This window comes from Akebia trifoliata, chromosome 5 (genome assembly GCF_017979445.1).
Source record: "Akebia trifoliata isolate Shusen 1 chromosome 5, ASM1797944v1, whole genome shotgun sequence".
Classification (NCBI taxonomy): Eukaryota; Viridiplantae; Streptophyta; class Magnoliopsida; order Ranunculales; family Lardizabalaceae; genus Akebia; species Akebia trifoliata.
In genome coordinates this window covers 848145-868351 of record NC_141379.1, presented here as the reverse complement: position 1 = coordinate 868351, position 20207 = coordinate 848145, and the positions used below count along the sequence as shown (strand labels likewise).

The 20207-nt window shown below is 35.0% G+C and overlaps 2 protein-coding genes across 3 annotated transcripts; one reads left to right on the top strand and one right to left on the bottom strand.

Annotated features, from left to right (window-relative positions):
- Positions 1-1389: 1389 nt before the first annotated feature.
- On the bottom strand, positions 1390-7101 carry LOC147400794 (mitochondrial phosphate carrier protein 3, mitochondrial-like). The gene is made up of 6 exons (XM_086441819.1): positions 6611-7101; positions 5136-5497; positions 4986-5029; positions 2775-2989; positions 1946-2070; positions 1390-1767 (listed from the first exon to the last, which is right to left on the bottom strand). Exons 1-6 carry the CDS (start codon positions 6917-6919, stop codon positions 1707-1709), a joined length of 1116 nt encoding a protein of 371 aa, XP_086297945.1. The 5' UTR covers positions 6920-7101; the 3' UTR covers positions 1390-1706.
- A 3051-nt stretch (positions 7102-10152) lies between these two features.
- LOC147400793 (RNA polymerase II C-terminal domain phosphatase-like 3) lies at positions 10153-17099 on the top strand. 2 transcript variants are annotated; one of them, XM_086441818.1, is made up of 12 exons: positions 10153-11056; positions 11194-11326; positions 11497-11552; positions 11643-11703; positions 11788-13044; positions 13724-14323; positions 14413-14559; positions 14662-14930; positions 15070-15181; positions 15897-16154; positions 16401-16447; positions 16543-17099. In XM_086441818.1, exons 1-12 carry the CDS (start codon positions 10449-10451, stop codon positions 16655-16657), a joined length of 3663 nt encoding a protein of 1220 aa, XP_086297944.1. In that variant the 5' UTR covers positions 10153-10448; the 3' UTR covers positions 16658-17099. The 2 variants fall into 2 exon arrangements, with proteins under 2 accessions (XP_086297944.1, XP_086297943.1); XM_086441817.1 differs by having other exon boundaries at positions 11788-13116.
- Positions 17100-20207: the final 3108 nt, after the last annotated feature.

The following is a 20207-nucleotide window of genomic DNA, read 5'->3' as shown; positions in this document are numbered from 1 at the left end:
TGGTTTGACACATTGCAAAGCAACTTTAAGGTTGTGGATTCAGGTCTAATAATAGAAGGAAAAAATCTTGATTTTTCTTCCTTAGACCCTTCATTTTCAATATTAATGATTTAAATTTGTTACGTCTCTTCAACTATAAGAGTTTGTATGCTTAAAACCTTCCAACCTCAAGAACAAGACTTCATTTTTTGGAAATTAAAAAAAACATGAATTTTTTATTGAAAAGTCACGGGTTCTGCACAAAAAGATTAAAGATCTTAAGATGAGAGCAATAGATTAAAAAGACTTTGCCCTAGAGGTGGAAGACTCTAGATCTTTATTAGTAGAAAAATAAAATCAAGGATTCCTTTAGCTAGAGATCCAAGATGAGGGTATTTACATCATTTTGTATTGGTCTCTCACATTTGATCAAATCAAGAAGAATATTTCTAATGAGTCGTGCAGGAGTGACCTCAACCTGGAACCTCATATGGCACTTCTTGACGTGAAAGTGGATAGGAACCATAATTACTTTTTTACTCGTATCTCGACTAAAAACATCTATGATTCCCATACACTTTCACGTCAAGATGTGTGACATGAGGTTCCAGGCTGAGGTCACTTTCACATTATTCATTTCAAATTAGAAAACATGGGTATGTTGACAAAATTCAGAGGGATGTACATCAGTAAACCAAAAAAAAAAATTTGGTAAGGTCACGTTTGCGGTCTGGCTATCTTAACTAGAGCACATTTGTAAAACTATAAAATATCAGACAAAAAATTATAAAGAAAAGCTTGACAAAGTTCACGTTTGACTAGTCTGTTATGGGCAAATTGTTAAAAGTTTATACAATAATTCAAGTATAATCTAAAATGACTTGCTGCTATTTCCCGATCAACTAGTACAAACATGTGCCCCCTACAACCTTTACATTTAAATTTAATATAATTAAAGTCATTTTTATCAAAAATCAGTCAAAGACCTTTAATCACATTGATTAATTTTCAAAATAAATTTTATTTATTTATTTATTTTTAAAATATAATAATAATAATAAAACCATTAATCAACTTTTAAATTACAGATGGCGAGGTTCAAATGTTTGGTCAGGCTTTGAGTATGATTATATACGATGTTTCTTATCGAAGATATGTATAAAAAATCAAAATGTTTCTCAGGCTAGAGGTTTGGATGTCAACCCGATCCAATATTATTGCAGCCCAATTTGGTCCTACACACACGAACCAAAGCGCACCAAGCCCGCTTTACACCTCTAATCCCCAGCACAAATTAATAATAGAATCCTCCATCATCATGTCATGGTGTAGGAAAGTTGAAAAAACAACAGAGCAAACGAGTTGTCACTACTGCGACAATGAAAATAATAGATTGGCGATTACCAACCATACCTCAAAACAGAGTACAGGCGCTGACAGACAACATCCCCCCATCTGTCCATTATTGTAGGTTTCTCGACTAATCAGTCTTTAACTCCTACAAGAATGAGATTAAAACCATACTCCAAAATTTTCAAAAATATGACGACAAAGAAAAGTAAAACAAAAAATACAGTTCAAATGAACATGCTCACGCCTGCCTATCAGATCACCAGTAAGGCGTTAGCAGCAGACCCTACAGTTATTAATCACTCTAATACCCTTCTTCAGTCTCCAAATTCACTATATGGCAACACATTACCATTTACTGATTATTGGCCCAAGTTTTACATCTTCACGTGTTTAAGTAGCGGGGCTGCAGCAGGAGCAACACCACCAGTGGTCGGCCTGAAAATTGCAACAAAAACCCAAATGGAAATTATTCATAGTAGCATTGGGAGAGCCATAACACTTTTTCAGGAGGGATGATAACAGATTTCAAGATTGTTTAGCTTTCTTGTTTGGAAAACAATGGGAAATTACAAGGAAGAGGTGTAGAGCTTCCACAAGAAAAAGAAAAACTTACAGGCCAACGAAAACTTTGAAGGCATCGTAGATCCCCCATTGCGCTCCGGTGAGGGTTCCAATCATGACAATTCGAAGGGGAAGACCACGTGTAAAGAGACCCAACACACCTATCTTCTTCACAGCCTGCAAAACACAAAATTATGGTTGAAATGAGTGGACAGTAAAGGAAAGAAACATGTGGAACAATAATCCATAATCACAAAAACCTCCATTTTTTTTCTTTTAAGTCTCTTTTAAAACGTGTTTTGTACATCTAACGATTAAAACGATAAAAAGAATGTGTTTTTACTCTTCTTCTTTTCTTTTTTTTTCTTTTTTTATAGGCAAAACAAAATGTGTTTTTACATTTTAAACGAGTAATTTTTGTAGGTCTGTGGTCAATTTCTGTTGCCTTGTGATTATTTGTGATTTGATTCATAAATGTTGGTTAATGTGCAATTTGATGATAATGTCTTCATGTTAAGATCTTTTTAATTTTTTCAATAGTGTGTTATTTTACTCAAAGGCATATTTTGATAATACGACTTTCTTTTAGCATCGTAAAATGTATAACTACATGTGAAAACGTGATATCATGCATAGATATTAAATAGTTTTTTTTTTCCCTAAAAATATATTGAAAACTTAGAATAAATGTCTAATGTATTGTATACATAACAACTTTTCATTATTTTCAATATATTTTCCTATTTTTTATATTTATCGTTTTTTGACATTTCTTTCCCAATTTTTCTAAAGTTTTCACTTGCCGTTTTAAGCCCTTATTTTGACTTTGTGACTATGCATGAAACAAATGATAGCACTAACGAAAGGAGAAGATAACTCACATCACCCACGGTGGCCCCCTTGGCATTGTTGAGAAATGATACAAGATTGTCAGCAGGATGAGAAACTATAGCACAGAGAATGCCAGCAACATATCCACCAGCAAAGCTTATGCCCAGCTGCAGTGACTTACTGCACTGGTCCTTTGGTGTGGGGACGGCATGCTTGTATATCATCTCCACAATGGTCTCAAAAGATGTAAATTTCATCATTGTATCTGCAAAAAATTGTGTTGATTAGAAGTAGCGAAACAAAAAAAATCACAAAACATGTGCAGCAAAAATGTCAGAACCAAGGGAACGATAAATACTGGCGTATTGCAGAAAATTAGAAGTTTTTTGTTAACCAGCGGTGAAACTGGAGGACATTTAGTATGTCTACTCATACAATAATCCCCATATCCTTCTGACGGTCAAGAAGGTTCTAACCAATGTTTTAGGAAGTATATGAAAAAGATAGAGTCGTGCTAGAGTGACCTCAAGATTGTACTTCACATCGCACATCCTGACGTGAATGTGTATATGAACCATAGATGCTTTTTCACTTGTATCTCAATGAAAGGCATCTATGGTTCCTATATACTTTCACGTGAGGATGTGCGATGTGAGGTACAATCTTGAGGACACTTCAGCATTATTCAAAAGAAAAACAAAGGTCTGGTAGATAAAATCATTAGGTTCACCAACAATCTTTGGATTTTACACATTCTACTCGTAGTGCCACCAATTCCATTTTTTATGTTGATTAGCATTGGCACCCTCACAGTAACAGGTATTACTGCATTACCCACTCTCAGTATCAAGGCATGAAAAAATTGGTCAAGAGATAATTATAAGATCAAATCTCTTTTTGGAGAAAAATGGGGTCTATGGGTCAGAGATATCAATGTCAGGTACAATGGCACACATGCGTCACACATAAATAAGTGAACTGAGTCTAATGGCAGCTAGCAAAAAAACTGCACTATATGTATTAAACAAAAGATGACAAAAACTTCAAACAAAACTGCTTGCCCAGCTCATTTGGAGCAATTAAAGATGCATTTGATTTATATAAACCCACAGGATTTATTAATGTAAAAGTAACTCATATGTGTTGCATACAATAAACAACACATGAGAAGAACTGCAATTCAGCACATCAAAACCAAGCATAATAAAAATTAAAATATCTGAAATGTAATCCATCAATGAATTATAAACACAACAGAATCGAGCAACATAAATCAGAGAAACAGCTTTGAACTCTCTGTATAAGAATGTAAACATATACTGATAAAAGTGCATGTGTACTTGCCCATATAGCTATATATAGCTAAACAGAAGGACACCCAAAGAAAAACTGTACAACACCCCATGAAAACTCAATAAGGCTAAATTTGATCTCACAAGAGCCCAGAACGCAAAGAACTGAATGGAATTTAATAATTCCAATTAAAAGTAATAAAGAAAAGCTCTAGATAGAGTTGAACGGTTGAAAGGGGGGCAGCCCAAAAATTTGGGATGAGGCATAGATGATGAGGATGAAGAATATGTTGACAATTGGTTTTCGCCCAGATTCTGGCACTTCTCACCTCGAATGCCCATTGGTTAACCTATGTCACCCACTAACAAGTAGGCAATATTGTCCTTACTTAGAGCAGATTTTCAGGGATGATCCCCAACACCCTCAATCCAAGAAGAAAATACATGTTACTTGATAAGGAATGTACCATTAGTTGTCCAGCAAACAGGCCAATCTCAGAAACCCAGATATAGGAGATGAACCCCAGCCTAGGAAATCTTGGATACTCTCTCTATACACTGTTTCCGTTTAGGAGTCCCAGGAAACTCCCCCCCCCCCCCCCCTTCCTTTTCCTTCCCCCCTTGATATCTATAAATGGGGAGCAATAGCTACAGGTAAATGCAGAAGGAGAGGGGTAAGAAACTCAAAGACTTCTTCTTCCCATCTTTTAATTCGATTCTAATTTCTAACTTAAGAGTGTTAGAGGATAATTGGCCAGTATGACACTAGATCTCTAGGAATGAAGAAATCCCCACCCCAAAATCTCCCCACAATAACGATAAATTTTAAGTAAAGTAGTAACAAAATATTAAGTAGAGCCAAATAAACCACATTGTATAACCGTTACAACTCTTAGCCATCAATCAAATAGATTGCATGCAATACTTGTAGAATTGTGCAGTATAATTGGAGGAAACAGTTGGACTTACACGGAATCTGACGTCCCCAGAGAGGAACAATCCCCTTGTACAACCTGTGAGTATTTGACAGCATTAGAAAAGGAAATTTTACCATGTAGAAACATGTCACTAGATTAGTAAAAACAATTATAAAAAAAGGCCGTAAACTAAGAAGCATACCCAAGATAACCTTCAGATCTAACAAACTTGGGAAGCCCATCTGACAACCCTCTGGCAAATCCGGGCTGAGTTTGGACCCGGACCTTCACGGCCTCCATGGGGCAAAGGGCAATATCGGCAATAAATTCAGCTGATGCAGAACCGGCAAGGTAGATCAAGGTCTTGTATTTTGTTGCATATTCAGGCCCGGCAATGTCGGAGTAGTACTTCTTAAAGTACTCATAAAATCCAAGCTTGCAAGCACCTTGAGCACTATAACCAAGCAGGGTCGGCACCCAACCCCTGAAGAAACCCCTTACTCCTTGCTCTTTGAGCAAAATCCCAAACCCGGATGTAATGCTCTTGTACTTTGCAGGATCAATCTGTAAATTAGCACAAACCATAAGTTTAATTTATACTCAATGATTAGAAAAGAATATAAAGCAGAAAGATTTCGCACATCAAATGAAAATCAGATATGAAACAGAACAAGATGGTCTAGCAGAAACTACGACAAAAAATCCGCAATAAGCACAACCAAATTAATTCTTTTGAGGTTCCATTGAGGAAAAAAAAACAATTATTTTGAAACCATACATCACTTGGATCGTAACAGAAAATCAATGATTAAAAAAAAATCATGTTAACTTTAACAAAAAAGACTAGGTGACAAAATACCTCTAATAAATCAAGCCTCCCATTCTTCTTTTCTTCATTAATATAATTTAATATTTATCAAAAAAAAATGAAACCCTCATGTAGCAAACATTCAAAAAAACTACAATAAAAATCCATATAAGACTACAGTTCATTCCACCTTAATTTTCACCAATAAGGGATTAGACCCAACAAGATTAAATTGCAATTATAGATCAAATTTTCAATCCTTAACAGAATATCAAAAGATCCATTCAAAGGGGAAAAAACCAAAATTATGTCGCAAGTCAGGTTTTGAGAGATGGATGAAAAACAAACCCCTAAGTCTCCCTAATTATTTAAAAAAAAAAAAAAAAAATTTGCATGTTACGTACCTACTTAGATCCTACTTAGATCGGATCATAAAAATAATAAAAAAGAAGAAAAAGATTGAGATTGATCTCGTTCGAGGGAGATCGGACCTCCTAAACCACCAATTCAAGATGGTGAATCTTCAAATCCCAAAGGACTTTTTAATAATAATAATTCTCTTCGTTTTTTCATTAATCTCATAATAAATTTAAATACAAGAGAAACACTACCCTAAGTACCCACTATCCCATAACCCACAATTCAACTTCTCCCACAATATAGATTAGGAATATATTCTATACATCATATGTACTTAAAACTACTCTACTCCCATCCCTACAATTAGGCACAAATAAATGACCGATCACAAAATGAACAGTAGAAACACAAAAATAAATAAATAAACGAATTCTAGTCACAAAATTGAAGAAAATCCTTAATCAAAATCAAAATAAACAAGAAAACAGCAAGATCAATTTAAATCAGACCTGCATATTGCACTTGACGAGATCTAGAGGAGTGAGAGCCGTGTGAGTGATACCACAACAAAGGCTTCCTCCAACGGTACAAGCGGCATAGTAAGATGGAGAATACAGTTCGATCTTGCCTGGCTCGCTTGGAGCAGGAACAACGAAGCTCTTTGAAACTCCATTAGTGGATGATGGTGTTGGATATGAAGTTAAACTAGGCTTTCTGCTCAGTAATTTCTGCAAATCTAAGGTTTTGTTAGTCGAAGAGGTGGAGTAGAGGACACTTGGGATGAGAGATTGTCGAGAGTAGTTCTCTGAGAAAGCCATTAGGATTGAGGTTCGCTTGCTTCTCTTTCAGGAACGAAGGAAGAGAAGAGAGAGCAGAAGGTTTGACCTGAGAGGAGCCAATGAAGGTCTCCTGTGATCACTCTGTCCCTGTCCGAGACTGGTAGAATAGGAGGACGACAATTTTGAATATCCCCATTTTTCCAACGAAAGAACGGGCGTGGCACTTGGTACTTGGTAGTAGGTAGTTATAAATTAGAGACATTTCCTAGGCAAACCTATCTGTCGCTATTTTATTACAAAAACTCCCTTACTTCATCAAGTTTGTTACTTGAAACTTGAACAACAAGCAAGCCTTACTTTATGAATCAGCCTAGCATGACTAACTTAGTAAGATATCAAATCTTACTAAGAGTTGTTGGGCTCACATGAATGATTAAATTAGTAATCCGACACTTATCCTTCTAGATTTCATGAAAAAATTTATATTTAATTAAAAAAAATTCAAAAACAATATCTTTTTGAGCTTGATCATAGGTGTTAAAAATGGATGACTACCAAATTTTCAAATTTAAAACTAAAATTCAACATTGAAAATTAACTTTTTCTTTGAAATTCTTTTTAAAGTTTTCGTAACTTTATCCTTTTAAGACCATGTGGCATCAGATTATATTTTTGGATGCACAAATTGATGCAGTTAGACTCTACTCTTAAAGTATTTTAAGTAATAAATTAATCTCATAAATTTAAATTTTATAATGTGAATCTCCCGTCCGAGGTTTGTGGGGGTAACAAACTTGATAAAGTAGGTTTTGGTGGGTAAAAACTACATAAAAGGAAGGTTCCCTTGGAGTAGTTAAAATTCAAGAGAATTTTTGTAGTAAAAATGCAATAATTAGGTTAGTATTTCTCTATAAATTAGAAACAGATATTTACTGGGCAAACCTATGTTAGGGATGGCAACAAGTCAAGTTTGGCTTAACCCGTTCCGAATTTGATTAATATCAATCATCTCAATCCCAACTCAAGTGTAAATGTTTTGACCCCACCACTAATAATATCTCTAAAACTTGGCATCATCCCGCTCTTTAACACAATTATTTTTCTTTTTCTTTTTATAATCAAATTGAAAAATCTTCAATTTTTAATCTAAGTATATTTTAATAAGATTTTAGAAGATCCACACCTTAAATTTATTATGAGGATTATATATACATACATATATAAGAAAGCATTCAGAGGTCCTGAAGAGAGTCAAATATTTTTCAATATATGAACTAGAAATTTTGGAATGAGCTAGCTTTTTATGAGGATGGTCTTGATGGTGAGGAGCTCATCCTCACAAAAAAATCAGCCAATTGTGAAACTTCTAGCCTCATCAAAAGTGGTTTGCTAATAATTGATGATCCATGATTTTTCAACTTCTTAACTGTGGGTTAGAAGTTTTAGAATGGGCTGATTTTTTGTGAGGATGGTCTCCTCATCATATAGAACAACTTTGCAAAAAATCAATATATTCAAAAACTTATAAAACATATATTGAAAAATGTTTGACTCTCTTTAGAGAGAGAGAGAGATGGGGGGTTATATGGATCACAAAATCATCTATCTTTTATAGACTAATTGTCAACATAGCGCCCAAATACACCATTGAGTGATTAGGGCATGGCGGGACGAGATATATCAAAACCTTTCCCGTCCAAAAAAATTGACTTCATTTTTCATTTTTAATACCAAAGTCGTTTAAAGGAGTGAAAACCCTAACAAAGACAGGGTAAAATTATCATCACTACCACTAACCTTAACCATGTTGATCTCAGAAAACAAATAAATAATACTATATGTTGCAATTTTATTAAAGAAAACTACCTTACTTTATAAGTTTGTTAATATACAAACATTACTTTATAAATCATGCTATCATTACTAATTTAACAAGATTTGAAATCCAACTAAGAGTGGGTGGGCCCACATGAATTATCAAATTGGTAATTTAACGTCATAATCTTCTAGATTTTATGAAAAAATTTAGATTAAACATATCTTTTATTTTTTTTAATTTTGATTGAAGGTGTTAAAAATGAATGGCTAGTGATCTCCCAAATTCAAAATTTCAAGCTTACAAAACGTTGCCCCATAGGCATCTAACCTAACCATATGGACGTGACATCGCTATCGTTCTTTACTCTCTAATGATATCCCTACTTATTTTGTCTTTTAGTTAAAAATACAAGATTATATTAGTTTTAATGTGATGTTTACATGATAAATGTTTGTCTTTTAAATAATAAGTGTTAAGGGTATTTTAATCTTAATATTTAGTAAATACTTTGATAATTATGTCAACCTAATAAATACATTTATTATGTAAATGACTAATAGACCCTTATCTATTTCACTAAAAGACAAAATGACAATAATTTTATTAGAAAGTAATAACAATGGAGAATGCTAACCTTCCCCCCTTGAAGGTCTTGGAAGTTAGCACTCCCCCTTCTTAAAAACAATAGGATTGTATATTTCTATTTAGAAGACAGGGAAGCATAGAATTATCAAACATTTCAAGATCTTGAATATCAAGAGGAGTTGTGTTGGAGTAACATTGAAATATATATCGTGAGGTATATTTCGGATTTGCAATGTATATTTCTGGTGTGGATGTGTGTTAGAACCATATAAGCTTTTCATTGAGATACAAAGTGAAATCTTGATGAAAGCATCTACGATTATAACACACATCCACGTCAAAAATGACTCACGATGTACATTTTAATGTTACTTCAACATTATCCTATCAAGAAACATTAAGACAAAGAGTCATGATAATATGATTTGCTTGGTGACATACTCAAATGATTAGATTACGTGGACAAGTTTGAGAATTGTAGATCTGCACGCATCAGGATACACGATTCTCATGAGATACACTTTTTTATAAGGAAGTGTAATCGTGTATCCTGAGACATACAAATCTACAGTATGTGAACTTGTCACGTCATGGAGTCACTTGAGCATGCCACCTGGCGAGTCATATTATCAGCACTCTTAAGGTTAAACATCAAGGCAAGACCTGGAGGGTCTCTAATGTGGGGTCCACTCCCATGGATTGTTTGTAAGATACGCGTGGTATTACCGATAGTACCGAATCTTCTCACAACCCCAGCTCATGTTAGGATTACAGAAAGATTTGAAATTTTAGGAAATGCTGACGTGTGTGGACGAGATTTAAAGATACGAAATCTTAAAGTCTTTAAAAACCTCTCTTTCCTCTTCCCTTCGTCTTCAATCGTTTACTATTACTTTTTCTTGCTCTTCTTTTCTAGGTCAAGATCTGAATCAATCCTCATTGAGAAAATTTGGTCTCCACGGTTCGAATCTGTATCAGATTGATGAGAGAAGGAACCACGACGAAGGATTCGATTTTGTTGTTTTGATGCATTTTTTATAGATTGAAATCGTGTTTTATGAACTTTCAGATTTCGAGATCTAGAGAAAAAATCTATTTATAATTTCTCTTCTTTTGTGTTTGATACGTTATTTAGATTTCTGTTCCAAAAACTTTGCGGAATTAATGTTTGTTTCCGAATCTAATCGATTTTCTTGGAACCCTAACGAGAAAGAAACCCTAGTTTTCATGGAGAAAGTTGAATCTCTAGTTCGAGTTATCGAGGAGGGAGATATTTCTGATGTTGAAACGACATCTGTTGAAGAAATCAGCGAAGAAGATTTTATACAGGAAGCTAAGGTGACTTCAAAATCTAAACCCAAAGGAGATCCTAGGGTTTGGATGGAGGGTTTTTTGAAGTATTCTGTTTCGAGTGTGATGAGGGACTTTGAGTCCGACGAGAAATCAAAATTATTTTCTTCTAATGTTTTGATGAACAACAGAGAAGATAATAATGCAAGTCTATATTCTAAGAAGGAAGTATGTAGTATTATAATTGACGATAGTAGTGAAGAGATCGATAGTAGAATGGACGAAGCTGATGGAGACGAAAAGGAGGAAGGCGAATTGGAGGATGGGGAGATTGAATTGGATTCACCAATTGTGGAAAAAGTTGAAGAAGAAGGGATTTGGGTTGTTAGCTCAGATAGAAATCTGCAACTAAGGGAGTTCGAGATGAAGATTAAGTCAATTCGAGAAGCTTTAGACACAGCAACTGTGAAAGATCCTAAGGAGTAAGTTTGCAATTGTTGAATTTGGATTGGGGGTTTGCCCAATTTCATCACTTTCCGTTTCTTCATAGTTGAGAACGAGAATATTCTTGTTAGGTTTGCACATCAAGTTGACATTGTCCTGACTTAATTTGTTGTAGATCCTATAATGAAGTCTGTTCACGATTCCGGATATCTTTGGAAAGCTTGCAACTAATGAGATTAGATAACTGTGTTCCTGTAGTAGATGCTCTCATTCAACAGATCTTCATGGGGATTCAAGCTGTGAATTCTGTAAGACACCTAGATTCATTAATTTTACGAAATTACCCCTCCCATTCCCCACCCAAAGCTCGAATTTTTCAAATCCGTCTCATGAAGGCATCCTTACGGTGTTTGTCGTTTTCAAGAACTCATTATCTTGGATAAAAAGGCTCGAATGTGTGTATGTGTTTTTTTTGCAGGTATTTTATTCCATGAACCCAGAGCAACAAGAACAAGATAAAGACATTTTGTTGAGGTTTTCCCCAACTCACCATTTTTAATGAACTTTTATTCCCACAAACACAAGCATATTAGTTATACCCTTTTCTGCCATTTTCTTTTGCAGGCTTCTCACTTATGTAAAAGACCAAGATTTTGCTCTTTTTGCATCTGAGCAGAAGGAAGAGGTTTGATTTCAAATTAGTTAGTTTAGCTAAAAAAAAGAACATCTTAGTGAATATAGAATCTTAATTTGGTGTCTCCTTTCACAGATAGAGGCGATGATCCGTTGTGTGGAATCACAATCTATTTCTTCAAGTGTGATTATGGATAAAAAGAAAGAGAGAGGTGTCATCAATGGGATGAAACTGAATGGATTGGGAAATTTAGGTGAAAATCCTTCTGGTCATAGTTTGAATTCTACAAAGAAATTCCATTTGGAGCCAGTATCCGTACGATATAGGGATCAAAATGATTCAAATATGGAGTTTAAGACCTTGAAATCGAAGGCTTATGGAGGAGTTGGTTCCCTCAACCCTCCCAGTGATCATGATGGAGACAGAACACTTGACACCTTGCAACTTTTTCCAATACAGAATCAAAGTGATTCTGCCACCTGCACGGTTTCAGATAAAACCGAAGATGCCGCGGTGCTTCCTTATGAAACCGATGCACTCAGAGCTGTTTCTACCTACCAACAGAGATTCAATAGTTCATTTTTATTGAGTAATCGGCTCCCCAGCCCAACTCCTTCGGTGGAATGTGATGATGAAGATAGGGATTCTAGTGGAGAGGTTTCTATTTCTTCTACTGCTAGTAGTATCAAAACTGAGAATCCATCAGTTCCCGTGCAACCTTTTACGTATGCTACTCCCATTGTCGATTGCTCGAGTGAACAAGAATCAATTCCTACTAAAACTGGACAGTTGGGTTCTTGTTTGAATCCCATTTTAAAAGCTATGCCAAAGAGTAAAGATCCTAGGCATGCTTTGGATCTTAAGCAACGATCTCTAACTGTAGACTATAATGTACCCAAAAGTGAACCTATTGTAGGACCAATGTGTTCAAGGAAGCACAAGATTGTCAAAGAGTCTGTATTGGATGGGCATAACTTGAAAAGGCAAAGAAATGGGTTAACAAGTTCTGAGGTTCCAGTTTCAAGGGATAAACAAATGGCATCTAGAAATGATAGATGGTTTGGGAGTGGCTGTTCTGCATTGCCCCAACATAATAATAATAAGACCTGTTTGGCAGAGAACATGAGAACTGATTTTAGGAAATTAGAAAATGGAAAATTTTGTTCTGGAAAAAGACAGGATACTAATAGTGGTGGAAATCAACAGTTGCCAGTGTTTGGAACCAATACCTTTGTTTCCTTACCTTCATTGAAGGATATTTCCATGAACCCAACTATGCTGGTAAATCTAATAATGGAACAACAGAAATTGGTAGCAGATACTCAGCAGAAGCCTGCCCAAAGCATGACACTTCCTTCCATTTCAAGTGTTGCAGTAGGCACTGTTCCTTTGGTAAATGATCCTTCCTCAAATTCAGCGAAAATTGTACAAAAATCTCAGATTCCTGCTCAAATAGTTCCAATGGTGAGCATTACCATATCCCTTAACAAATGATGCAAGTATGTGGATATGAAGGCCTCTCTTCATAAATCGATTTCATGCTTTCTATTGCTGCTTTTATTTCTTTTCTATACTGTGTAAGTTAGTTGTTGTTTTTTGGCTCTTAAATTTGAGACTTTGGTTATTAGTCCACCATACGAACTTCCAATTTCCAAGACATATAGTAGACAACTTGAAGTAATTTTATTGCAAAGTTCTTGTCATTAATGTTATTTTGGAGGAATCCTAACGATTAATTCTTACGAATTCATGCACGAATTAGTTATTTTGTTGTGTAACCAACGGCATCGTGATTGCTTAGAGCCTTTGATATTTGAGTTATGTTTTACCCTACCTTTTCTACTACAGTACCCCTCTCCCATGAACATAAAGAGAATGAAACGTGAGATTTAATGCTTGTGATTTTAAATTTCTCAATGTACTGAAACCATATTTGTCATTTTGCTTTAGATATCCATTATTTCCTACCAATTTAAGAAAAGAAAAGAAAAATCCATGACTTTCTATGTTGTTTCTTATTTTCTTTTCTATTCTATCCCCACAAACGTTAATCACATTCCACCATCCACAGGATCTTCGAGGAGATTTAGGAAAAACTCGCATGAAACCTCGTGACCCTCGCCGTATTCTCCACAATAACACATTTAAACAGAATGGGTGCATTGGAACTGAACAGCTCAAAACAAAAGGAGTTCCCTCATCAATAATTCAGGCCAGCAAGGACAGTTTAACTGTCCGACAGCATGCCGAGCAGGCCCAAATTTCTTCCCCACCTACTCAATCTGCTCCAACACCAGTGAAGCAAAATAATATTCCTGGTATGTTGTCTGATTCCCAGTCAGCTACCAGCCTCACGACAGTTGCCCAGACTGTTTCTTTACAACCAATTCCAAGGAAGATAGATAATGCGGATGTGAGAGTTGTAGCAACAGACTCTAACAATCAGGAAAGTTGGACCAATTCAACACCTAAAGAAGGTGCAGCGGTATCTTTTCAATCACAGAATGCTTGGGAAGATGTTGAACATCTGTTTGAAGGGTTTGATGACCAGCAGAAAGCTACCATCAGAAGAGAGAGGGCAAGGCGGAAAGAAGAACAGAACAAATTGTTTGCGGCTCGGAAGCTTTGCCTTGTCTTGGATCTGGATCACACTCTACTTAATTCAGCGAAGGTATAAAATAAGTTATTGCCTCTAATCCTACAAAGGAGTGCTCGTGCTGTAAATTTGAATTATTCATTTTTCTCTCTCCACTTGTTCAGTTTGTTGAAGTAGACCCGGTGCATGAGATGATCTTGAGAAAGAAGGAAGAGCAAGATCATCAAAAGCCACAGAGGCACCTCTTCCGCTTTCCTCATATGGGAATGTGGACCAAGTTGAGACCAGGAATCTGGAATTTTCTTGAGAAGGTAGTCTTACTTTTAGACGGTTGTAAGTTTAATTCTTATATTTTGTGCGGACTTTTGTACTGCATATTTAATTACTTACTGTTTTTCGTGATTGTTCATTAGGCTAGTAAGCTTTATGAGCTGCATTTGTACACAATGGGAAACAAACTATATGCAAGAGAGATGGCAAAAGTGCTTGATCCCACCGGGTCTTTGTTTGGTGAACGAGTTATTTCAAGGGGAGATGATGAGGACCCTTTAGATGGAGATGAGAGGGTGCCCAAGATTAAGGATTTAGATGGTGTTTTGGGCATGGAATCTTCTGTTGTGATCATAGATGATTCTGCAAGAGTATGGCCCCATAACAAACTGAACTTGATAGCTCTTGAGAGGTTAGAAACCATTGATTCCTTCCCTTATCTTCTACTTGTAATCCTTTCTTGGGTGTAATATTAATTGCCTTCAAACATTAATTATCCAATCACTTAAAGTTCTTACTTTGCTTGCACTTCTGAATAATCTTTATTGCAGATACATTTACTTCCCATGTAGCAGACGTCATTTTGGACTTTCGGGTCCTTCACTTCTTGAGATTGGCCATGACGAGAGACTGGATGATGGGGCTTTAGCATCCTCACTGGCGGTGAATGTCTTGTCCCTTGCAACTGCTTTAAAGTTCTACTAATCAATGTTTTGGCTGGCCAGTGTCTCAGTCTCAGAGGATATGCCTCACATGCATGAGAATTTTAAATAAATAATATGACATATATAAATAATTAATATTGACAAATGAAAATCAGTAGGGTGGCTATTACATTTTCCAAATTTCAAAAAATCAAATCTACATAATGGAATTCCAAATTTGATTTCTCAACATAGTATAATATATTGTTATTTTATAGTCAGTAAGAAAAAAATATTTTATACTTGAATCAGTACAAGTTTCTGCAATAAGTAATTATTTTATATTTATTGCAAAAATGTAACTAAATATTGTTTTCAATTATGTGGCATGCTAGTAGCACTATAGAAATATAAGAGAGTGGAAGAAAACAGAATATATAATTTTACAAGCTATTAAAACAACATAAGCATTGACATGTGAGGTACATGCCTCAGCTAAAGAGCGTACATCTTGGAGATGTCTCATCATGAGGCGTATGCCTTTTGGACAGCTCTTTGTATGAGGTGCACAAATCAGTTTTTTTTTTTAATTAAAAAAAATACATTTCTTCCTTGTAATTTGGTGTTCTTAGTCATCCTCGTCATCATGGGCACCTCAAGGAATCTGCCTTGCACCTTTAAATACAATGCTGATCAATCCTCTTCTAACTACTGTTATCTGTGTTGAAATATAGGTAATTGAGAGAATACATCACAACTTTTTCTTGCACCAGTCCTTAAATGATGTGGATGTTAGAAACATCCTGGCCAAAGAGCAGAAAAATGTATTGGCTGGTTGCCGTATAGTTTTCAGTAGGGTTTTTCCGGTGGGTGAAGCCAAGCCCCACCTACACCCCCTGTGGCAAACAGCCCAACAGTTTGGCGCTGTATGCACCAATCAGATTGATGAACATGTCACTCATGTAGTTGCCAATTCTCTTGGGACCGATAAGGTATGTTCACTCCTCTCCTCCATTGAATTTAAGAATACTGATAGAAGGGAAAATCTAATTTACTATATAGATTGTTATGACACCACACCAAAAAGACTATTTTTTTCAGGAATTTGTGGCCGTTCGTTAGTTCGCTAATCACTCATAATATTGACCATTTTTGTTTTTTGTTTTTCATTTTTTTTCCCTATGATGCATGTTTGTCGTCTGGAAGATCACGTGTAATTTTTATTCCCTCTTAAACAGGTTAACTGGGCTCTATCTACAGGAAGATTTGTTGTTCACCCCTGCTGGTGAGGAACCTCCTTGTTTATGGAATTGTGATGGCATTAGTAGTATTGATACATGTACATCTACTGATTTTTTGTTTTTGTTTTTGTTTTGACAGGGTGGAAGCATCGGCTCTGTTGTATCGAAGGGCGAATGAGTTTGACTTTGCCATTAAAACTAAACAATCTTCACCTCTTTCCAATCTCCAAAACCACATCCCAACGGTAAATTAAAATCCCTAAATATAATTTGAAACACAAAAATAAATTTTGGCATATCTGGTCAGGTTGGGTCAGATTGAGATCTCGATTCTGGTTCACTTACTTTCTTTCGAATCCTCAAGAGAAAATTCTTTACTTCCTAAAATCCCCTACCCCTTTTGAAAGAGTGGGTATTCCTTTCCCCCAAAAGGAACAGAACACAACCAAAGGTTCATGGCCTTTCTTTCAGAGTGGTATCATGAGAAGGAATGATGAAATGGAGAGAGGTGGCAGAGCTGAGTGAGTGAGTGAGCCGCTCTTTATCTTTAAAACTGGTATAAAGAAACCTTCAAAGATAAAAACGTGTTGAAGTAAATGTTACAATTATTTAAGCAGAGATACATATATGGAGAAAGCTTAATGTAACTCTTTAAAACTTCTAAGGTTTATGAAAGGGTAAGAGTGAAAAACATTATTAACCTCCACTGTCATTGAATTAATAAATATAACCTCCTCTTTTTTATATATATTGCCCTAGAAATATTCGGGGTAACCAGTGAGGAAAAAGTTCAGATTCTGTTATAAATTAATAATTTTCCGATTTGTTTTAAAAAATTTCATCCATCACATCTCTTCTCTATAGCTGTTAGGAAAATTATAATTTTCTTTTCCGTTACCAAGACACTAAGGTTTATACACGTGGTGTACTATGCATTGGTTAGACTCGCAGCCTAGCTTTGGGTCCCATTCGATCTTCTCTTGTTTAATACATTCGGTTCTTGCCACGTGTAATTTGTTCTGACAAGCTGTTGCTGATTTCTTGTCCGTCACCTGAAGACTTTTTAATCTTTGACATATTCAACATTGGGGACGGTGGTTCATTGGTTTTTGTCCTATATGGGTTAGATGAGTTAGAATGGGCTGATTTTTGGTGACGTCGGACTCATTCCAAATCTTCTAATCTCATCAAAAGTGATTTACAAAAATATTGACGGTCCACGATTTTTCAACTTGTAAATAGGGATTAAAAGTATTAAAATAGATTGATTTTTAGTGAGAATAATCTTCTCATCGTAGAGATCATCTCTATCAATATTAGTTCATTCCAAAACTTTCAATCCCATTGAAAGTAGTTTACAAAAAACCTTTATCATAGATTTTATCACAATTATCGTCCCATGAACCGCCCTTTCTATATTAGGTCTTGTTCTCATTTTTTTTCTTGGTTTTAGGTAGGGTGGTCAATGGATCAAAATAGATTCAAGATCAAAATTCGATTTGATGACTAGGTTTGGATCGGTGATTTACATTTTTATAAAATGTCGATCAGATATCTTATTGGATCGGATCTAGATAGGATGAGGAATTGATTTGATAAACTATTGTAAGTTATATCATATATATTTTTAAATGTTTAAAGGGTCTCGTTCGACGAACAACGTTAATGAGACAACACGTTTGTCCTATATGGATTATAAGTTTGGTATGGGTTGATTTCTTTATTAGGATGATTTCTATGGTGAGGAGATCATCTTCACAAAAAATTAGTTTAATCTGAAACTTCTAACCCCATCAAAGGTGGTTTAGAATTGTGGATCTTTTACTTTTTATCTTTAATTTGTAAATCACTTTTGATGAGGTTATTAGTTCCAGATTGGATTGATTTTTTGTGAGGATGATCTCCGCACCATAGAGATCATCCTCGAAAAAACAAAAAAAAAAAAAAGGCATAATCCAATACTTTTAAGTTATATAGGACAACTTTTGTCTTCCCAATATTGTTTGTTCGACTCCACCCATGTTTAAATATATGAAGTTTGTTTAGATTTTGTGCATCAAATCAGCTTTGGTTCGATCTGGACTTGTTCCGATAAAAGTCAGATCCATTTAGAGTTTGATCTGATGCTCATTAGAATCAGTTTTGGATCTGATCCGTTCTTTTTCAGATTGGTACCAAATCGACTACAATCCATTGACATCCTTGAATGACTTTCAATCACACCATTAGGGATGCAACTTGGATGGATTGGGGGACAGATTAAAATCAAATTAACTTATGTTGGGTCCACTAAACATGAATTTTGGACCGAATTGACCTTAGAATCGAATCAAACTAAATCGAATTAACACCGATTTGATTTGGTTCTTGTGTGCAATATTGTATGAACTTACTTTTGAATAACATATATTTTAGTGGAAAAAAAAAGAGAACCATTTTATATAATAAATCATTAATTTATGTCCTAACTCCTAAATAATAAGCACAAACAAATAATCGTATTTTTGCAGTGTCACATCTTTTTGACTTTTGATGAATGGATGCATATTTTGTTATATGAATGAATACACTTTTTAGGTAATCATGAATGACCATACTTATTAATTATGTGTCATGCTAAGCGGTGAATACTGTGCTCATGTGACAATGTATAGAAAATCATAGATTTTTTTTTCTCAAGATACAAATAAATAATTCTATGGTACTCTATGCTCTACCATGTCAGTGTAGTGTTGAACGCAGTGTCGAAGTTAGTTCGACATTTTTCATTAATTATTAATGAATAAATACATCTATTTATTCAAGTGTCTTGAGGAGAGACTTAAGATTCCCTTCATTCTCTATAAATAGATTGACAATCACTTTTTTTAATAAAGAACTCAATTCAAGTTTTCAATAATTTTTTCTTAGTATTTTTATTTTCTCAAATTATTAAGTTGGAGATTACATACTATTTCGTTATAGAATTTTCAAGATTATTGTTTGCAAATTCTCCCTGTTAATTTTTTTTTTTTTTTAATTCTAAATAATAATATGTCTGAAACCCATCAACAAACTCTTTTCCAAATTGGGACAAATAAAGTCTTAAAGAAAATGATCACTCACATCTCAATGTCTCAAAATTCTAATTTCTTTAATTTAACTCTATTTTCCCAACACATATAAAATTTGCTTAGTAATTATTTGTGCAGACATTGATTTTTTAATTGGAAAAAAAATAGTCATCCTTAAATGCTCACTTTATTGAGCTCAATGGATTCTAAAATGTAAGCACATGTTACATGTTCACCGATTGGTTATGGGTCCATTGCATACGTGGTCTCAAAACTCATTCGAGACCAAGACGTATTGCATGGACGAGACTAGAAACCATGATTAGATAACACTCAGAGAAAAACAATTGTAAAAGTATTTTTAAGAGAGTAATATGGTCCTTGACCCATTCATTCAATATATATACATAAAGGGAGTATATAGCAAATAAATGCAAAATGAAGGAATCTCCATTTCCCGCCCTTTGAGAAATAATTCAAAAACAAGTAACGGTTATATGTAATATGCGAGAATTTATGCACGTAAATCTCCCCGATATTTCATAATATAACGTGTTTAGGATTTAGGAAAGCTTTGGAAATAAAGCGCAAATCAAGCTAAAATCAACGATAAAAAATGAGCGTTGTAGATAGAGTTGACCGTTGTAATTCAAAAAATGGTTTTCTTTTTTATTTTAAAAATCTTTATAAGAAGAGCGGTGAAGAGAAGTCCGAAGTGTGTGGTCTTGAAAGAGTAGAACTGTAGTTCGAA